Source organism: Hippoglossus hippoglossus, chromosome 11 (assembly GCF_009819705.1).
Source record: "Hippoglossus hippoglossus isolate fHipHip1 chromosome 11, fHipHip1.pri, whole genome shotgun sequence".
Classification (NCBI taxonomy): domain Eukaryota; kingdom Metazoa; phylum Chordata; class Actinopteri; order Pleuronectiformes; family Pleuronectidae; genus Hippoglossus; species Hippoglossus hippoglossus.
The window spans coordinates 3,044,512-3,061,719 of NC_047161.1; the positions used below are offsets into that span (position 1 = coordinate 3,044,512).

At 43.3% G+C, this 17,208-nt stretch overlaps 3 protein-coding genes across 5 annotated transcripts in view; 2 read left to right on the top strand and 1 right to left on the bottom strand.

Annotated features, from left to right (window-relative positions):
* The window catches only part of LOC117770959 (tapasin-like), a 1,175,540-nt gene that overhangs the window by 1,033,249 nt on the left and 125,083 nt on the right, over positions 1-17,208 (top strand). The window lies entirely within an intron of this gene.
* rpl11 (ribosomal protein L11) lies at positions 705-3,705 on the bottom strand. 2 transcript variants are annotated; one of them, XM_034600990.1, is made up of 7 exons: positions 3,175-3,661; positions 3,125-3,143; positions 2,513-2,663; positions 2,229-2,335; positions 1,918-2,049; positions 1,054-1,164; positions 705-777 (listed from the first exon to the last, which is right to left on the bottom strand). In XM_034600990.1, the coding sequence occupies exons 1-7, from the start codon at positions 3,276-3,278 to the stop codon at positions 748-750; spliced, it is 654 nt and encodes a 217-aa protein (XP_034456881.1). In that variant the 5' UTR covers positions 3,279-3,661; the 3' UTR covers positions 705-747. The 2 variants fall into 2 exon arrangements, with proteins under 2 accessions (XP_034456881.1, XP_034456882.1); XM_034600991.1 differs by lacking the exons at positions 3,125-3,143; positions 3,175-3,661 and adding an exon at positions 3,665-3,705.
* On the top strand, positions 11,436-16,626 carry LOC117770949 (elongation factor 1-alpha-like). Of its 2 annotated transcripts, none has more exons than XM_034600885.1 (7): positions 11,436-11,628; positions 11,921-12,100; positions 12,590-12,886; positions 12,964-13,114; positions 13,359-13,615; positions 13,781-14,015; positions 16,450-16,626. In XM_034600885.1, the coding sequence occupies exons 1-7, from the start codon at positions 11,485-11,487 to the stop codon at positions 16,572-16,574; spliced, it is 1,389 nt and encodes a 462-aa protein (XP_034456776.1). In that variant the 5' UTR covers positions 11,436-11,484; the 3' UTR covers positions 16,575-16,626. The 2 variants fall into 2 exon arrangements, with proteins under 2 accessions (XP_034456776.1, XP_034456777.1); XM_034600886.1 differs by lacking the exon at positions 16,450-16,626 and adding an exon at positions 14,883-15,254.

Sequence of the window (17,208 nt, forward strand, 5' to 3'; positions counted from 1 at the left end):
CAGATGGTGCTGCTGGGAAATGTAGTCCGAGCACAGAATGAGACTTGAACCTGCTCTGCTTTCAAATGTCAACCAGGGAACAGAAATCTGATTTATTCAAGTTCAGGGTTTTGTTTGTCGCCGGCTAATGAGAAAGTTCAGGTGTTTTTCCAGCTCTTAGTAAAAAGGTGGAGCTTTGCAGACTTTGCTCAGGAGGATTTTCCAGCCGAGGTAAGAGATGCTGGTGAACATCCTCAGTTCGTGGTGCATGAAGCACAGGAAGTTTGTGAACAGGCAACATGACACTACTACGATATAAATGTTTTCTTAAAAGAAACACTGCCAGTTTTATGAGGAACAGCGCCCCCTGCAGCCACACATGGGGATTCATTTTTGGGCAAGTGGTTCTCATGAACTTTGACCTGCGATATCCACGTGAGACACATTTGAGGTATTTTAGATTTAAAAATTCTAACGTTTGCCCAATTTCTGGTTCTTAACGATGAGAAAAGCAGCTATGAGACAGCAACTGTTCATGCTTTTATTGTGAAATTATTATAAAGATTCAGCGTTTTGCCCCAAACTTGATCGAACGTCAGCATTTCAGCTCCTATTTAAATCTTAAACTCGGGTTATATTTCTTCAAAGTCTTCTTCACTTAGGAATTTAACTAAACTAGTGAAAAACCTTGGAGTAACAACACAAGACCAACGTGTCTATTTTGTCCTTTTTATTACTTTGTTATAAACAAGATGAAAAGGCGGCCCTTTACTTCCCGGGGAGGATGATGCCGTCGTACTGAAAGAGAAAGAAGAGCAGGTTAGAGGCTGATGTTTGATGTTCAGGTCGACAAGTGACAATATCCAACATCACCGTTTGTTATCATAATTCCAGGAAACCTTTTATTCACATTAGTGTTAGTTTCGTAGACTCATGGATAAGTGAGAGCATCACAGAGACGTTACAGGTGGTGAACATAACTGCAGCTTCAGGTGCTGGCGTTTCTACTGAACATCTGGAACCAATTCAACCTTTTCCTCTCTGAAACAACACATTTGAAATGCTTGCACTCACTTTCTGCTGGAACCAGCGCATGGCCTCCTCTTTGCGGATGCGGTGCCTGAAACCGATGCGGCCTGTTTTCCGCTTCTTGTCGGCGATGCTGAAGCCGGGTCTGCCCAGAACCTGAGAGCAGCGAGAGGACGGAGACGCTCAGAAACAAAGAATCAACTGAACATTTAACCTTTTTAAATGTCTCCACTTCGGCTGCTGCCCTCGGTTCCCAGAGGGAGACTGAAAACAGTGTCGCTGTCGATCAGACATCTACCTCAGTGTCTCCTTTTAAAACTGTTTTATTGCTTTATTTCATCCATTGTCTCTTGCAGTAACTTGTTTAAAGTGGTAATTGCATTGAAAGCATTTCCTGTTTTTATGTCTTAGTCCAATTTCTTTTAAAAGAAAAGATTATTCAATTAAGCTTATTTTCTCAAATTTAGGTCATTTAAATGGAGAAAAAAAAACCCATGTAAATATGAGTTGGTGTGAAGTTGTTGGTCTGAAGCCTAATGGAATTACATTTAGTACATTTGTCCTCGAGGGTAATTGAGAAAAATATAAATTGGGAAATTACCATGAATGTGAATGCTGATAAATAAATGGCTTTTAAAAAAAGGTAATTCAGGTGTTTCACTAATCGATCTCAATGACTTGTTTGCCTGCATCTCAAATTCTCTTAAAGCCACGATATCTTTAATTTAACAACCATAAAAGACATTCATCATTTATTTTAAGCCAGAAAGGTCAAGTGAGGAATATGTTTGAAGTATTCTGTTGCTTTAATTTAAGCCATTACTTGTTCACATCTTAAAGTTAAGTCTTTCACGTACAACAACTCCACCACAGAGCCGCTAACATTCAGGATCCTTGTGTGCCACTCACCACGTAGAAGTCCAGTCCGTAGATACCGATGCTGGGGTCGTACTTGATGCCCAGATCGATGTGCTCCTGGATGCCAAAGCCGAAGTTCCCGGTGTCGGAGAAGTTGTTCTTTCTCAACTCGTACTCACGCACCTGGAGTGTGGGGGGGGGGGGGGCAGAAGAAGAGAACGGATTTACAGCAACAATACTGTCTTTCACACATGCACAACACAGCAAGAGGTTTTTCTGAAGACGCTTTTACAAAATAGGTATAATTAGTTCCTCATCTTTCCCTCTTCAACGACTATAGGGGGAGGGGGGGGGAGACTCACCTTGAGTCCCTTCTCCAGGATCTCCTCTGCTTTGGCTCCACGGACGGTGCAGTGGACAGCAATCTTTTCATTCCTGCGGATACCGAAGGATCTCACAGTGTAGCGAGCTGCGGGGGCGGAGGACAGAAAACGTCAGGCCACAAAACCACAAGCTGCAGATGCACTTCATCCTCCCGCCGGCCATCTCGTCGCACCGTTTCCCCCCCAAACCACAAGACGTTCATCCGGCACATTGAGGAACACAACTTACACACATGATCAAAAACATCAGGGTGAGCACCCACCCTTAGAGAAGACCGGCGTCTGTCCCGTGAGCTGCTCCAGCACTTTGGCAGCTCGGGTGAGTCTGTCTCCGCTCTCACCCACGCAGATGTTCAGACAGAGTTTACGGATGCGAAGCTCCCGCATGGGGTTCTCCTTCTTCTCACCCTGGTCCTGGAGAACAGGGAGAAACAAGAGACATTAAGAACCTCACACACCTGGAGACCACCCCACAGAGACACTGGGAACATGGAGAACACCACAGAGACACTGGGAACATGGACAACACCACACAGAGACACTGAGAACATGGAGAACACCACACAGACACACTGGGAACATGGAGAACACCACACAGAGACACTGGGAACCAGGAGGACACCACACAGAGACACTGGGAACATGGAAAACACCACACAGACACTGGGAACATGGAGAACACCACACAGACACACTGGGAACATGGAGAACACCACACAGACACTGGGAACATGGAGAACACCACAGAGACACTGGGAACATGGAGAACACCACACAGACACACTGGGAACATGGAGAACACCACACAGAGACACTGGGAACCAGGAGGACACCACACAGAGACACTGGGAACATGGAGAACACCACACAGAGACACTGGGAACATGGAGGACACCACATAGATAAACTAGGAACCAGGAGGACATCATCGCTAGTTTGACAGTGACAGTCTATTCGCTCCGGATCAGCGGATCCTAACACGGATCTTCTCCGCAGCATGTCACATGCCGGCCGGACATGTCTGTACATAGTTCTGCTGTTAGCATTAGCATTACAACTAGCAAGATGTGACCGGAAACAGACATCTAACCCGCCAAACGATCAAAAGCTAATTTAAAGAAAACGGTCGAACTTCGACCGGAGTGCGACACGGAGCAGAAATCGCACGCACATGGACACGAACTGGCCCCAGACACGGGGGAGCGCTGCTTCCCGGAGGCTAGCATGTTAGCATCACTCGGTGTTCTGCTCTCAACGCCATTCTGTCGCATTTACAGCTGAGATACACGTTAAGTTCGGTGCTCGTTGTTTGCGTCTAATCATCTGAACGCACGAGATCGGTTAGAAAGACGCAGCAGCGCCGATGATGGCGGATTTCTACAGTGACTTCACGTTCGCTGTGCGACGCTACTCACCGCCATGTTAGATCACTAGAAGAGGACGTGACGTTTCCGGCGACACGTATTTATAGCGCTGCGTTCGCCGCAAATGGGCTCAGGGGAAACACGGCGGGGACGGCTCGATGGTTCCGGGCAATGAAAACAGAAAAGTGCTTCTGTAGAAAAAAACAAAATACATTTCATTCAATAGGATCATTACTAATAACTTTGGTTATTAGTCTGGTTACGTGGAGAAAACCTTATGTAAGTGGAGAAATGATGTATGTGACCAGTTCACAACTGGGGGATTGAAATGATTTTTCATATTTATATTTGTATTTACTTGTTTTGATTATATTTATATTTGTATTAAGTTGTTGTGGTGATACATTTTTATTTATATAAGTATTTAGCTCTGATGATGATATTTATATAATTATTTAGTTCTTATGATGACACTTGGTCTATCCGACCACGCACTTATTCATCTGATCCCGGCCTACAGACAGAAACTCAAACTTTCTAAACCTGCTGTGCTGAGATCTAAGAACTGGAGCAGCAGTGAAGCTGTGGAGGAGCTGCGTGATTGCCTGGACAACACAGACTGGGACATTTTTAGAACTTCTTCCAACAGCCTGGACGAATTTACAGATGCTGTGACGTCATACATCAGCTTCTGTGAGGACAGATGTATTCCAACACGCACCAGGGTGAGTTACAACAACGACAAGCCCTGGTTCACAGCAAAACTCAAACAGCTTCGTTTGGAGAAAGAGGTGGCCTTCAAGACTGGGGACAAGGATAGGTTCAGACTGGCTAAATACTCGTTTGGCAAGGAGATTAAGGAGGCCAAACGACAGTATTCAAAGAAGCTGGAACAACAATTTGCAGCCAACGACTCCTCGTCAGTCTGGAAAGGCCTTCGGGTGATCACCGGCTGCAAAACCAAATCCCCCCACTCTGTGGAAGACCTTCAACTTGCAAACGACCTGAATGAGTTCTACTGCAGATTCGACAGACAATGGACCAGTTCTAACCCTACCCCACATTCTGAACCCCCCCCCCCCCACAGCTATCACACCTCTTCTTCCCAGCCTGGACAAAGACACTCCCCCCCCACAAAATGGTCCCAGACTGCCCCCTCCCCCCCCATCACACCTCTCTCCATTCAGGAGAGAGATGTCAACAAACTACTGAAGAGACTGAACCCCCGCAAGGCAGCTGGACCAGACGCTGTCTCCCCCTCCACACTCAGGTACTGTGCGGACCAGCTGTCTCCAGTGTTCACGGACATCTTCAACACCTCACTGGCTGAATGCGTGGTACCTGCCTGCCTCAAAACATCCACCATCATCCCCGTTCCCAAAAAGCAGAGGATCACAGACCTTAATGACTACAGACCAGTCGCCCTGACCTCTGTAGTAATGAAGACCTTTGAGCGCCTCGTGCTGACCCACCTCAAGGCCATAACCAACCACCTCCTCGACCCACTGCAGTTTGCCTACAGAGCCAACAGGTCTGTAGACGACGCAGTCAACATGGGACTCCACTTCATCCTCCAGCACCTTGACTCCCCCGGCACCTACGCCAGGATCCTGTTTGTGGACTTCAGCTCCGCATTCAACACTATCGCCCCAGCTCTTCTCCGAGACAAGTTGACACAGCTGAGCGTGCCTGAGCCCACCTGCAGGTGGATCACTGACTTCCTGACAGACAGGAAGCAGCGCGTGAGGCTGGGCAAGCTTGTCTCTGAGCCCCGGACCATCAGCACTGGAGCCCCACAAGGTTGTGTGCTCTCCCCTCTACTCTTCTCCCTCTACACCAACAACTGCATCTCCAGCCACCCCTCTGTCAAACTCCTGAAGTTTGCAGACGACACAACCCTAATTGGATTAATCTCCAATGGGGACGAGGCCACCTACAGAGAGGAAGTTGACAGCCTGGCTTCCTGGTGCAGCCAGAACTTCCTGGAGCTGAACGCTTCAAAAACTGTAGAGATGATAGCAGACTTCAGGAGGAGCCCAGCCCAAACCGCCCCCCTCACCATGTGCGACTCCCCAGTTAAAACAGTGGAGTCTTTCAGATTCCTGGGGACTATAATTGCACAGGACCTGAGGTGGGCTGAGAACATCACCACCATCACCAAGAAGGCCCAGCAGAGGATGTTCTTCCTGCGGCAACTGAAGAAATTCAACATGCCGCAGAAAGTGATGGTCGAGTTCTACACGGCCATCATTGAGTCCATCCTCACTGCATCAATCACCGTCTGGTTCGCTGCCTCCACTGCCAAGGACAAGGGCAGACTGCAGCGGATCATTCGGTCAGCTGAGAAGGTCATCGGCTGTGACCTGCCGGCTCTCCTACACCTGTTCCACTCCAGGACCAGGAAGAGAGCAGGCAAGATCATTGCTGATCCTTCCCATCCCGGCTACCACCTATTCCAGAGACTCCCATCTGGAAAAAGGTTCCGGGCCATCAAGACCAAAACCTCGCGCCACCTGAACAGTTTTTTCCCCATGGCAGTGGGGCTCACAAACAAGCCCCCTGCATCACACTGACTTTGCCCCCCCCCCCCCCCCCCGCACATAACTTATAACTTATATATTGTTGGCACTATCCGGAACCAATCACTGCACCTTAGCACCGCACGTGCCTATTGTTTTTTCTGTATATATTGTTGTTTTATGTCTGATTTGTTGTTATGTCCAAAGGCACCAACCACACCAAGGCAATTTCCTGTATATGTAAATATACTTGGCAATAAAAAGAATTCTGATTCTGATTCTGATTCTGATTCTGACTTGCAAACAAATCTCTTCTGCATCCCAGGCAGAGAGCATCCTGACATGTCTGAACACGGCTAAAAATAACATTGTGAAAAGTGGAAGTAAAGTTGAAGTAAAATTGAATCCATTCAGTGTCCAACCTCAATTTCTGTTCCTCAGTCGTTTTTTCACCATAATTATCAACGTGTTGAAGACAAATCCTCGGGTGGTACAACAAGTGAGGCAGGTTAGTTTACATTTTCCTGTCACCTATGCATACAATATGTTTGACTGCATTTCACAAGACAAACACCAACTACCCAGTAGTGGAAGAACACAGCTCTTCATAGAAACCCTTTAGGCGTAAAATAAGTTGAGAGACAAACATCCTGGAGGAGGAGGTCAGGAGGAGGCGTCACCCTCAAATGCTTTTCTGCAAACATCTGTTACCTGCATTTAACAGGGAAGAAAGAACACTTTAAACAGATAGTTCACCCAAAAATGAAAATTCCCTCATCATCTACTCACCACGATACCGATGGAGGGTTGGTTGAAGTCTCTGACTCCACAAAAGTAACTGGTGACCTCTTCTTCAAATGTAATAAAAGAACAGAAAACAAAACACGCCTCCATACTGCTCCTGTGGTGTCAGCCAGGTGTCATTCAAATTATTCTATCAAACTTGATCAAGCACTCATTTAAAGATTTTAAACAATAATATCGCTGCCGATATCAAATTTCTATGTAAAGATACAGAAGATTAATGAAAATACCTTAAACCCGTCGACCTTCACTCTGTGGACCAAGTTGAACATGTCTTCTGCTACGTTTTTGGATAATTACAGCGGTGGGCAACAACTGGGTCAAACCTCAGGTCAAAATCGCAGACTATTTAGATAATTAGATTTTTGGGATTTCAACAAATCGGACTCGACACCTTCAGGCAGATAAACCCGGTAGGATGAACACAAAGTTGTCAAACTTCAACCTGCAACCTTACAAATTAAAAAGTGACAGCATATTGCAAAACTGTTTGAGGAGAACTCACTAATGACAAGGAATAATTCTGAAGTAGCATCAACACACAACAAGGGAACGGAACATTCCAATTAGGCAGGTTTAGAACGGACACTGAGCGAGTAAACCTTTGAATTCAGGTGAGTTATTAAAAAGTCAGGTTCTCTTTTAATTTACTTTAAAAGAGAAAAGGAACTTAAAGTCAAAACCAGGCGAACGTGATGATCTTTTAAACATGATGAAGGAAATGAGGAAAAGATGTAATATGTGTTTCTCATCTGACATATAAGCGTCAGTATTTGCTGTCAGTAACAGCTCCACCTGGCACAGGAGAAGCATGACGAGTGAAAGCGAGTTACTCAGAAGTCTTCGGTCGGCCCAGTTAAAACTAAAATGCAGCGCGGCAGCATTTTGTGTCTTAATTTGACACGTGTGTCTACATCTGAATGGCCGAAAGCCTTTTTTAACCAGTTCTACAAGATTTTTTTCACATTGACTTACACCTAGTGTGGCTTTAGGGCCATTGAAGAAACAAGAGATTCTTCACTGAGACATTTGAACTCACTGTTACCACGACTGTAAAGCCACAACCCCACAGTTTGTTCCACAGACTTCAGTTAATTTATGCCATCTGAGTCTGCGGAGTCGTGATTGGGAAATGGAAACCAAACTTATCAGACACTTAAACAAACAAAAGATACAAACTACCTAAAAGGACAAAAAAACATCTTTGAGATAATAATTAATTTAACGTTTACTTTGAGTTTTTAGTTTGGTCCACGGAAAATTCTCTGAATGCTGTCAAGTTATTTCAGAACCCATTGATTATCAGTTTACAGGGGGAAGGTCCTTTAAGTAAAATGTTAGTGTTAATACTTATATTCATCCATATATGCTTAAAATGTCTTCTGCCTCTCAAGTTCCAGGTCTAGTTTAATGATTTATTAAATATACTATAAGTAATTGTTGTTATGTATATCTGGGAAAGAGATTCAGAACTGAAACATGAATGTTAAAAAATCACTTTGTTAAAACCTCAGACTGTCCTTCTGTTGTGAAACAGGTACGAACAGGTTTTTTAGGAGGCGACAAAAAGGTCCTATAATGCTTAAGTGGACTATGCGAACCTACAGAAGAGACACAGGTACAACATGTGAGGCAGGTGAGTCTTTAACATATTTTTGAGGCGGGTAGTGTTGAAACTCGCTGGCTAAAGACCTGCTACATCCCCTCTTTAAATGTACTCCGTCTAAAATCTGTCCCTAGTACCTTATTCATGTCCTTCTTCTCTGTCACATTGGAAAAGGATCAACAGAGACATTTTCAGTCAACAGTAAATGGAAGCCATTTAATGTCCAACCTCAATTTCTGTTCAATCAGACGTATCAACAGGTGGGACAACAGGTGAGGCCGGTATGTTTTCTACATTTTTCTGTGAACACCGTCCATTGGTGGAAGAAGACAGCTTCAACCCTGAGGCCCTAAATTAGTGGAGGGACAAACGGGAGGACGGGGCCGTGAGGAGGCGTCGACTTGTTCAGAGATAAAAAGGCAAACAACAGGTGATTCAGACACTAAGAGAAGAGAACAAACATCTGTGACCTGCATTTAACCGGTGAGACAAAACACGTACACTACCGTTCAAAAGTTTGGGGTCACCCAGACAATTTCGTGTTTTCCATGAAAACTCATACTTTTATTTATCAAATGAGTTGCAAAATGAATAGAAAATATAGTCAAAACATTGACAAGGTTAGAAATAATGATTTTTATTTGATATATTAATTTTGTTCTTCAAACTTTGCTTTCGTCAAAGGATGCTCCATTTGCAGCAATTACAGCATTGCAGACCTTTGGCATTCTAGCTGTTAATTTGTTGAGGTAATCTGTAGAAATTTCACCCCACGCTTCCTGAAGCACCTCCCACAAGTTGGATTGGCTTGATGGGCACTTCTTGCGTACCATACGGTCAAGCTGCTCCCACAACAGCTCAATGGGTTGAGATCTGGTGACTGCGCTGGCCACTCCATTACAGACAGCCTACCAGCTGCCTGCTTCTTCCCTAAATAGTTCTTGCATAATTTGGAGGTGTGCTTTGGGTCGTTGTCCTGTTGTAGGAGGAAATTGGCTCCAATCAAGCGCTGTCCACAGGGTATGGCATGGTGTTGCAAAATGGAGTGATAGCCTTCCTTATTTAAAATCCTTTTTACCTTGTACAAATCTCCCACTTTACCAGCACCAAAGCAGCCCCAGACCATCACATTGCCTCCACCATGCTTGACAGATGGCGTCAGGCACTCTTCCAGCATCTTTTCACCTGTTCTGCGTCTCACAAATGTTCTTCTGTGTGATCCAAACACCTCAAACTTTGATTCGTCTGTCCATAACACTTTTTTCCAATCTTCCTCTGTCCAATGTCTGTGTTCTTTTGCCCATATCAATCTTTTCTTTTTATTGGCCAGTCTCAGATATGGCTTTTTCTTTGCCACTCTGCCTAGAAGGCCAGCATCCTGGAGTCGCCTCTTCACTGTAGACGTTGACACTGGCGTTTTGTGGGTACCATTTAAAGAAGCTGCCAGTTGAGGACCTGTGAGGCATCTATTTCTCAAACTAGAGACTCTGATATACTTGTCTTCTTGCTGAGTTGTGCACCGGGGCCTCCCACTTCTCTTTCTACTCTGGTTAGAGCCTGTTTGTGCTGGTCTCTGAAGGGAGTAGTACACACCGTTGTAGGAAATTTTCAGTTTCTTCGCAATTTCTCGCATGGAATAGCCTTCATTTCTAAGAACAAGAATAGACTGGCGAGTTTCACATGAAAGTTCTCTTCTTCTGGCCATTTTGAGAGTAGAATCGAACCCACAAATGTGATGCTCCAGATACTCAACTAGCTCAAAGGAAGGCCAGTTTTATAGCTTCTCTCACCAGCAAAACAGTTTTCAGCTGTGCTAACATAATTGCACAAGGGTTTTCAAGGGTTTTCTAATCATCCATTAGTCTTCTAAGGCGATTAGCAAACACAATGTACCATTAGAACACTGGAGTGATAGTTGCTGGAAATGGGCCTCTATACACCTATGTAGATATTTCATTAAAAACCCGACGTTTCCACCTAGAATAGTCATTTACCACATTAACAATGTATAGAGTGTATTTCTGATTAATTTAATGTTATCTTCATTGAAACAAACAGTGCTTTTCTTTGAAAAATAAGGAAATTTCTAAGTGACCCCAAACTTTTGAACGGTAGTGTATGTATACTTTTTTAGATCTGTCATGAAAATACAGCATTCTATTGTTCTATCAAATTTGCGTGCGGCTTTGGACGATGATCTTTTGCTTTCTCATAAGCAGTTAATGAAGTTAGCTGAAAAAAATAAGAAATAAAGTAGGTTTTATTTTATTACAACACAATTGTTCTGCTGTCAAACGTATTTTACACATTGAGAGATTTTCAACATCAAATTTCTATGTAAAGATATAGAAGAGTCATGGCGCAAGCTGCCACTCCCTAAAACGACTAATGACCACAGCATGTTCCAGTTTTTCTTTTAATTTAAGACTTTTAAAAATACAAATAAACATTTAAGTAAGAATAATGAAATAAAAAAACATTCAAAGAAAACTATGTCATGTAACAAACAACAAAGAGTTTAAAGACTATTGAAGGCTTTGCAACTTTCTACTCTTTATTTAACTTTGCAAGTCTTCAGTCCATGTAATATCTCAACTAGTGTCTAAATACTTTGAATTGATGTTTGTACTGTATATTTAAAATGAAGCGTCTCATAGCGATGGTCCAGCAGCGTGATGCAAAGAATTTAAATTGCCCTGAACTCCAGGTCCAAACATGTTAGGTCAAGCTATAATCTGCTAAATTATCGGTGCTTGTATATTGAATCATTTTACTTTAGATCCACTTATGTTCTTTAACATTCGAGTTTAAAATCAAGTTTTTATTTGTTGTGATACTAAAACATAAAACAAAATTCTAATTTTGGAAACCATTTAAATTCACCTGTATTTAATTTTGAAGTCATCGTATCTTCTCCCCGTGTCTTTCATGAGCAGTAAACAATGGGAAAGGCAAAGACCCACATCAACATCGTGGTCATCGGCCATGTCGACTCTGGAAAGTCCACCTCCACCGGACACTTGATCTACAAGTGCGGAGGAATCGACAAGAGGACCATCGAGAAGTTCGAGAAGGAAGCTGCCGAGGTTTGTTTTCATCAATATCTTTGTATTTAGTGACACGTTTTTGGAAGCATATATAAATGTTTATTAGTGTATTTATCACTGTGACTCCTGCAGTGGATATTCCACTATAAGTGATAAACTATAAACTATATGAATCCACAATATCATTAATTTAGAATGTCCTTCTTAACCGGGGATCTGCAGAGTATGAATAAAAGAATAATTTTGGTTAAACAAACGTCATTCACTGATTCACCTAAACTTCACAATCCCTGTTTGCCTTGTGCTTTGCCTTTGATCTTAACCACAACAGATGGGCAAAAGCTCCTTCAAGTACGCCTGGGTGCTGGACAAACTGAAGGCCGAGCGTGAGCGTGGTATCACCATCGACATCTCTCTGTGGAAGTTTGAGACCACAAGGTACTGTGTGACCATCATTGATGCTCCTGGACACAGGGACTTCATCAAGAACATGATCACTGGAACCTCTCAGGTAAAGACACGCATTTTATTCTAATGTGTAGACTTGTCATTTTTAGGTTTGTGCATCAAACCTCAAGAAGATATGAACTTATCAGGATCAAGTCCAGAGGTTTACTGGATATGCATTTGTTTCCATATCAAATTACAAATAAGAATCCAGTGTTACTTGATTTTCACCTTATTCTTTTAGAGTTAAGTTGAAGAAAACATCGGAGATGATCATCTGGCAGAATCATGTACCTGCTTTAAATCATCTCTGAGATCTGTCTATATTATTCTATTAATTTCCTTCTGACGTCACCTTTAAACAACATTTTGAAAATGGAGTTGATATAAAGTTGGAGCCATTGAATGTCCGGCCTCAGTTTCCATTTCTCATTTGTTTTCAGTCTCCAGCCCGAAAGGAAACTCAAAGCAAAGTTTAAAATCTGATATTGCAAAACCTGAAAATATTCAGTATACAGAAATATAGAACTTCATAAAACGTGTCCCTGTTCAGGCCGACTGTGCCGTGCTGATCGTTGCTGCTGGTGTTGGTGAGTTCGAGGCTGGTATCTCCAAGAACGGCCAGACCCGTGAGCACGGCCTGCTGGCCTACACCCTCGGTGTGAAGCAGCTCATCATTGGTATCAACAAGATGGACAACACCGAGCCCCCTTACAGCCAGTCCCGTTTCGAGGAGATCAAAAAAGAAGTTAGCACCTACATCAAGAAAATCGGCTACAAAGATAGCGCTGTTGCCTTTGTCCCCATCTCTGGGTGGCACGGAGACAACATGATCGAAACTAGTAAAAAGGTAACGCAGAGGACATTTTCAACTTGTTTTAATGCGATAATTATGAACATGAACTGATTTCTCACAATCATCTGTAGATGAGCTGGTACAAAGGATGGAAGGTTGAGCGCAAGGAGGGTAATGCCAGTGGAACCACACTGCTGGAAGCTCTGGACTCCATCCTGCCACCTTCCCGCCCCACAGACAAGGCTCTCCGTCTGCCCCTGCAGGACGTCTACAAAATCTCAAGTGAGCAGAGTCATGTGTCTCTGTCAGAGCGAGATCCTGACAGCTACAGCCTCAGCTTGGTGCACATCACAGATGTTTTATCACAAGTTGTATTACTTAGCAACACAAGGAATTTGATGCATATAGTGTCAACATGCAATTACTATTAGTAGTACACTCTTCCCCTGATCAACAAGGACTTTAAATTTTGTAAGAAACTGAAGTGTATTGAAAACGCGTCTTCCTGCCTCCTGCTCTCTCTCAGGTATTGGAACTGTACCCGTCGGTCGTGTTGAGACTGGGATCCTGAAGCCTGGTATGCTCGTCACCTTCGCTCCCCCCAACCTGACCACTGAGGTGAAGACTGTGGAGATGCACCACGAGGCTTTGCCCGAGGCTCTCCCCGGTGACAACGTTGGCTTCAACATCAAGAACGTGTCTGTCAAGGAGATCCGTCGTGGATACGTTGCTGGAGACAGCAAGAACGACCCACCTCTGGAAGCTGAAAGCTTCAAAGCCCAGGTGAGTCAAATTGGAAAAGAGAAAATGAATGAACTTACTAAAAAATAAACATACTGATCCCAGAGACGACTCAGCTGCAGGAACTGTAACAAAGTTCACCTTTGCTTAAGGTGATTATTGACTCTTGCCACCATTTCTAACTGCACATAAACTTAAAAATTTCAGGTCATCGTCCTGAACCACCCCGGACAGATCTCAAATGGTTACACCCCAGTGCTGGATTGCCACACAGCTCACATCGCCTGCAAATTCAAGGAACTTGTGGAGAAGATCGACCGTCGGTCTGGTAAGACGCTCGAAGCTGACCCCAAGTTTATCAAGTCTGGAGATGCTGCCATTGTCCTCATGAAGCCTTCAAAACCCTTGGTCGTTGAGGCCTTCTCCGATTATGCCCCACTGGGTGAGTAAAATGATATGTGTTGTTGTTTAGTTGTTGTTTCATTGTTTATTTAAAATTAGATGTTTTTTTTCTTGATTTCTGCATTTGTACTGAGGCGAAAGTCCTCTGTCGTCTCCTCTCTCTTCCCCTTTCACTCTCAAGCTGCACCAATAAACACAAAAATGCCACAAAACTCTCCTTAATAAGGAATATGAATTAAATTGCTGAAATGAACTGCAAATATTTCTAAGATGATATAAACATGATTTTACGAGCCTTGTTGTTTTTGATTTAAAACTGTCACCACCATCCCAGGCTCATCATACACACGTTAGACATCTTCAACAATACCTCTAACATTAGGAATCTTTTGGCAGGGGGCCTCATTAGGGGATTTCAGACCATGTTGTCATTGCAGTCTCTTGTACATCATCACTGCTGTAGACTAATGTAATTAGTGGTTCTGTTGGGGTCTCAAGCTATTGCCTGCTTTGCCTACCCCGTTGCACAGGACCTGGGTCCAGTAGTGAAAGAGCTGAGCACATGCAGCCAAATTAAAAGGTCATTAGTGACTTTCAGCTGGGCATCCTCAGTGCTGTGGTACTTCCAGAATCTAGATTGAAACTTTTCAAAATTATCGTGGTTTTCCAGTGCCGAAAACAGTTGATTAGACCCTATAGTCTTTAACTTTTGTAACATAAAGCATTCTGGAAATATAAACTGCCCTAGTCTCTCTCTGGTTGAGGGACATACAATGATCCTAAAATCTATTTCTCGCCTTATTTGTATTTCAATGCTCGTTTATTATAACAGTTGTGTAAAAGACATCTTTATCCTCTCACTGACTCCTCTGTTTGTCTCTTCTCTGCTCCCATCTCTTTCTCCCAGGTCGCTTTGCTGTGCGAGACATGAGGCAGACTGTGGCCGTTGGCGTCGTCAAGTCTGTGGAGAAGAAGCACCTCACATCTGGAAAGGTCACCAAGTCTGCACAGAAGGTACAGAAGAAATGAATTATCATACAGGACGTCCAACACGATGTCACGTCTCAGCAGCAGCGGGCTGCCCCATCCCTTCTCTTTCCTTGCCACCCAGGACCGTCTTCTCTTAGGCAGAGCTCTCTGCTCAAGGACTGGCTTAGTCTGGTTAATACCCATCGTAAAAGTTTCCGCAGGAAAGGAAGGCATGTGCCTTTTAGGAGAAACTGTGACAGTGATTAAGTTGAAAATAAAACAATAAAAATCTTAAACATTGCCAAATTAAGACATTTCTTTTGTCTTTCTTTAAATTACAAGTGTTCGGTGACTGTTGCTGCTTCAAACAGGTAAGGGTTAGGGTTAGGGTTGTCTCCCCGGTGTCAACGTTGGCTTCAACATCAAGAACGTGTCTGTCAAAGTGATCCGTCGTGGATACGTTGCTGGAGACAGCAAGAACGACCCACCTATGGCTGCTGCCAGCTTCGACGCCCAGGTTAGTCAAATGGGAAAAGACAAAATGAAAGTAAAAAAAGAGAAGGGAGGGACTGAGTTTGGGTTTTTAAATGTGACGATCTTTTGAAAAGCTTTTTTTCACAACTTACTAAAAAATAAACATACTGATCCCAGAGACGACTCAGCTGCAGGAACTGTAACAGAACCTTACTTTAGGTTTCGTTTTATTTTGAAAATAAAAATCAAGAGTCTGAAAAATTCACTTTTGTTTCTAATACTTACATTTTTTACGTAAAGACCCTTTTCACACACAGATTTGATTAACTCCATGTTCTATCTCATAGGGTGTAACTGTACCGACCGTACATTTATTATAGTTAATCAAACACATTACAAACTGAAAAGAATTGGGTTTAAATGTTAATGTCCTCTTAGGATATATTAATGAAGGTCGCTAGATATCCACCAAAATGTGATTTTATTGTATCTCTGAAAAGTTGAATGGATGATTCCAGCTGAGGTGATTACTAACATGTGTCACCCTCTGTTGGCCACCAGCAGGAACTGTAACAAGGAACTTTGCAGTAGGTGATTATTGACTCTTGCCACCATTTCTAACTGCACATAATTTTAAAAATGTCAGGTCAACATCATGAACCACCCCGGATCTATCCATGAGGGTTACAGCCCAGTGCTGGATTGCCACACAGCTCACATCGCCTGCAAATTCAAGAAACTTAAGGAGAAGATCGACCGTCGGTCTGGTAAGAAGCTTGAGGATGGCCCCAAGTCTATCAAGAATGGAAATGCTGCCATTGTCCTCATGGAGCCTTCAAAACCCTTGGTTGTTGAGACCTTCTCCGAATACCCCCACTGGGTGAGTAAAATTATTTTTTGATTCCTGCATTTGTGGCCTGTGGACTTAAAAATGGAAAACTCTACTTTTATTCCCAGTGTGTCATGAGCAGGTTAATCAACTGAATTCTGAAATCTGTTTGTCTCTTCTCTGCTCCATCTCTTTCTCCCAGGTCGCTTTGCCGTGCGAGACATGAGGCAGACTGTGGCCGTCGGTATCATCAAGTCTGTGGATAAGAGCCTCACCGCCTCTGGAAAGGTCACCAAGTCTGCACAGAAGATTGAAAAGAAGAAATAATTTCTCATGATGGACCATGATCCAACCAAAACAATACAAAATCTTCAACATACCAATTGAAAAAGTTTCTTTAAAAGTTGTGAATCATCGTCAGTATTTACTGTCAGTAACAGCTCCACCTCAGTCCAAGAAAATAAATGATCAATATCGTGTAGCGGGACATTCCTGGCCTGGTTACAGCTCTCCCTGGCCCTGTACACACCTCGTAACCATGTCGAGCATAGAACTTAAAGGTTCAGTGTGTAGAATGTAGTGACATCTAGTGGTGAAGTTGCTTGTTGCAGCTGCTCACCTCCCCCTCCCCTTCCAAACATGAAAGAGTCTGTGGAAACCTTCAGTTGCCATAAAAACTCAAATGGTGTTTAGTTTGTCCAGTCTGAGCTACTATAAAAAACATGGCGGCCTCCATAGAGAGGACCTGCTCCTGATGTAAATATAAAGTATTTATATATAAAGGCCCATTCTCGGGTAAAGAAAACAAAAGTTTTTACAATTTAGATGAAACACACAAAACATCACTAGGATTGTTTTATATTCAATTTCTGCCAATAGATCGTTTCATCTAAATCTTACACACTGGACCTTTAACTGACCAGCACGGTTTCTGACACCAAGCCGTCAGAAATACGACTGC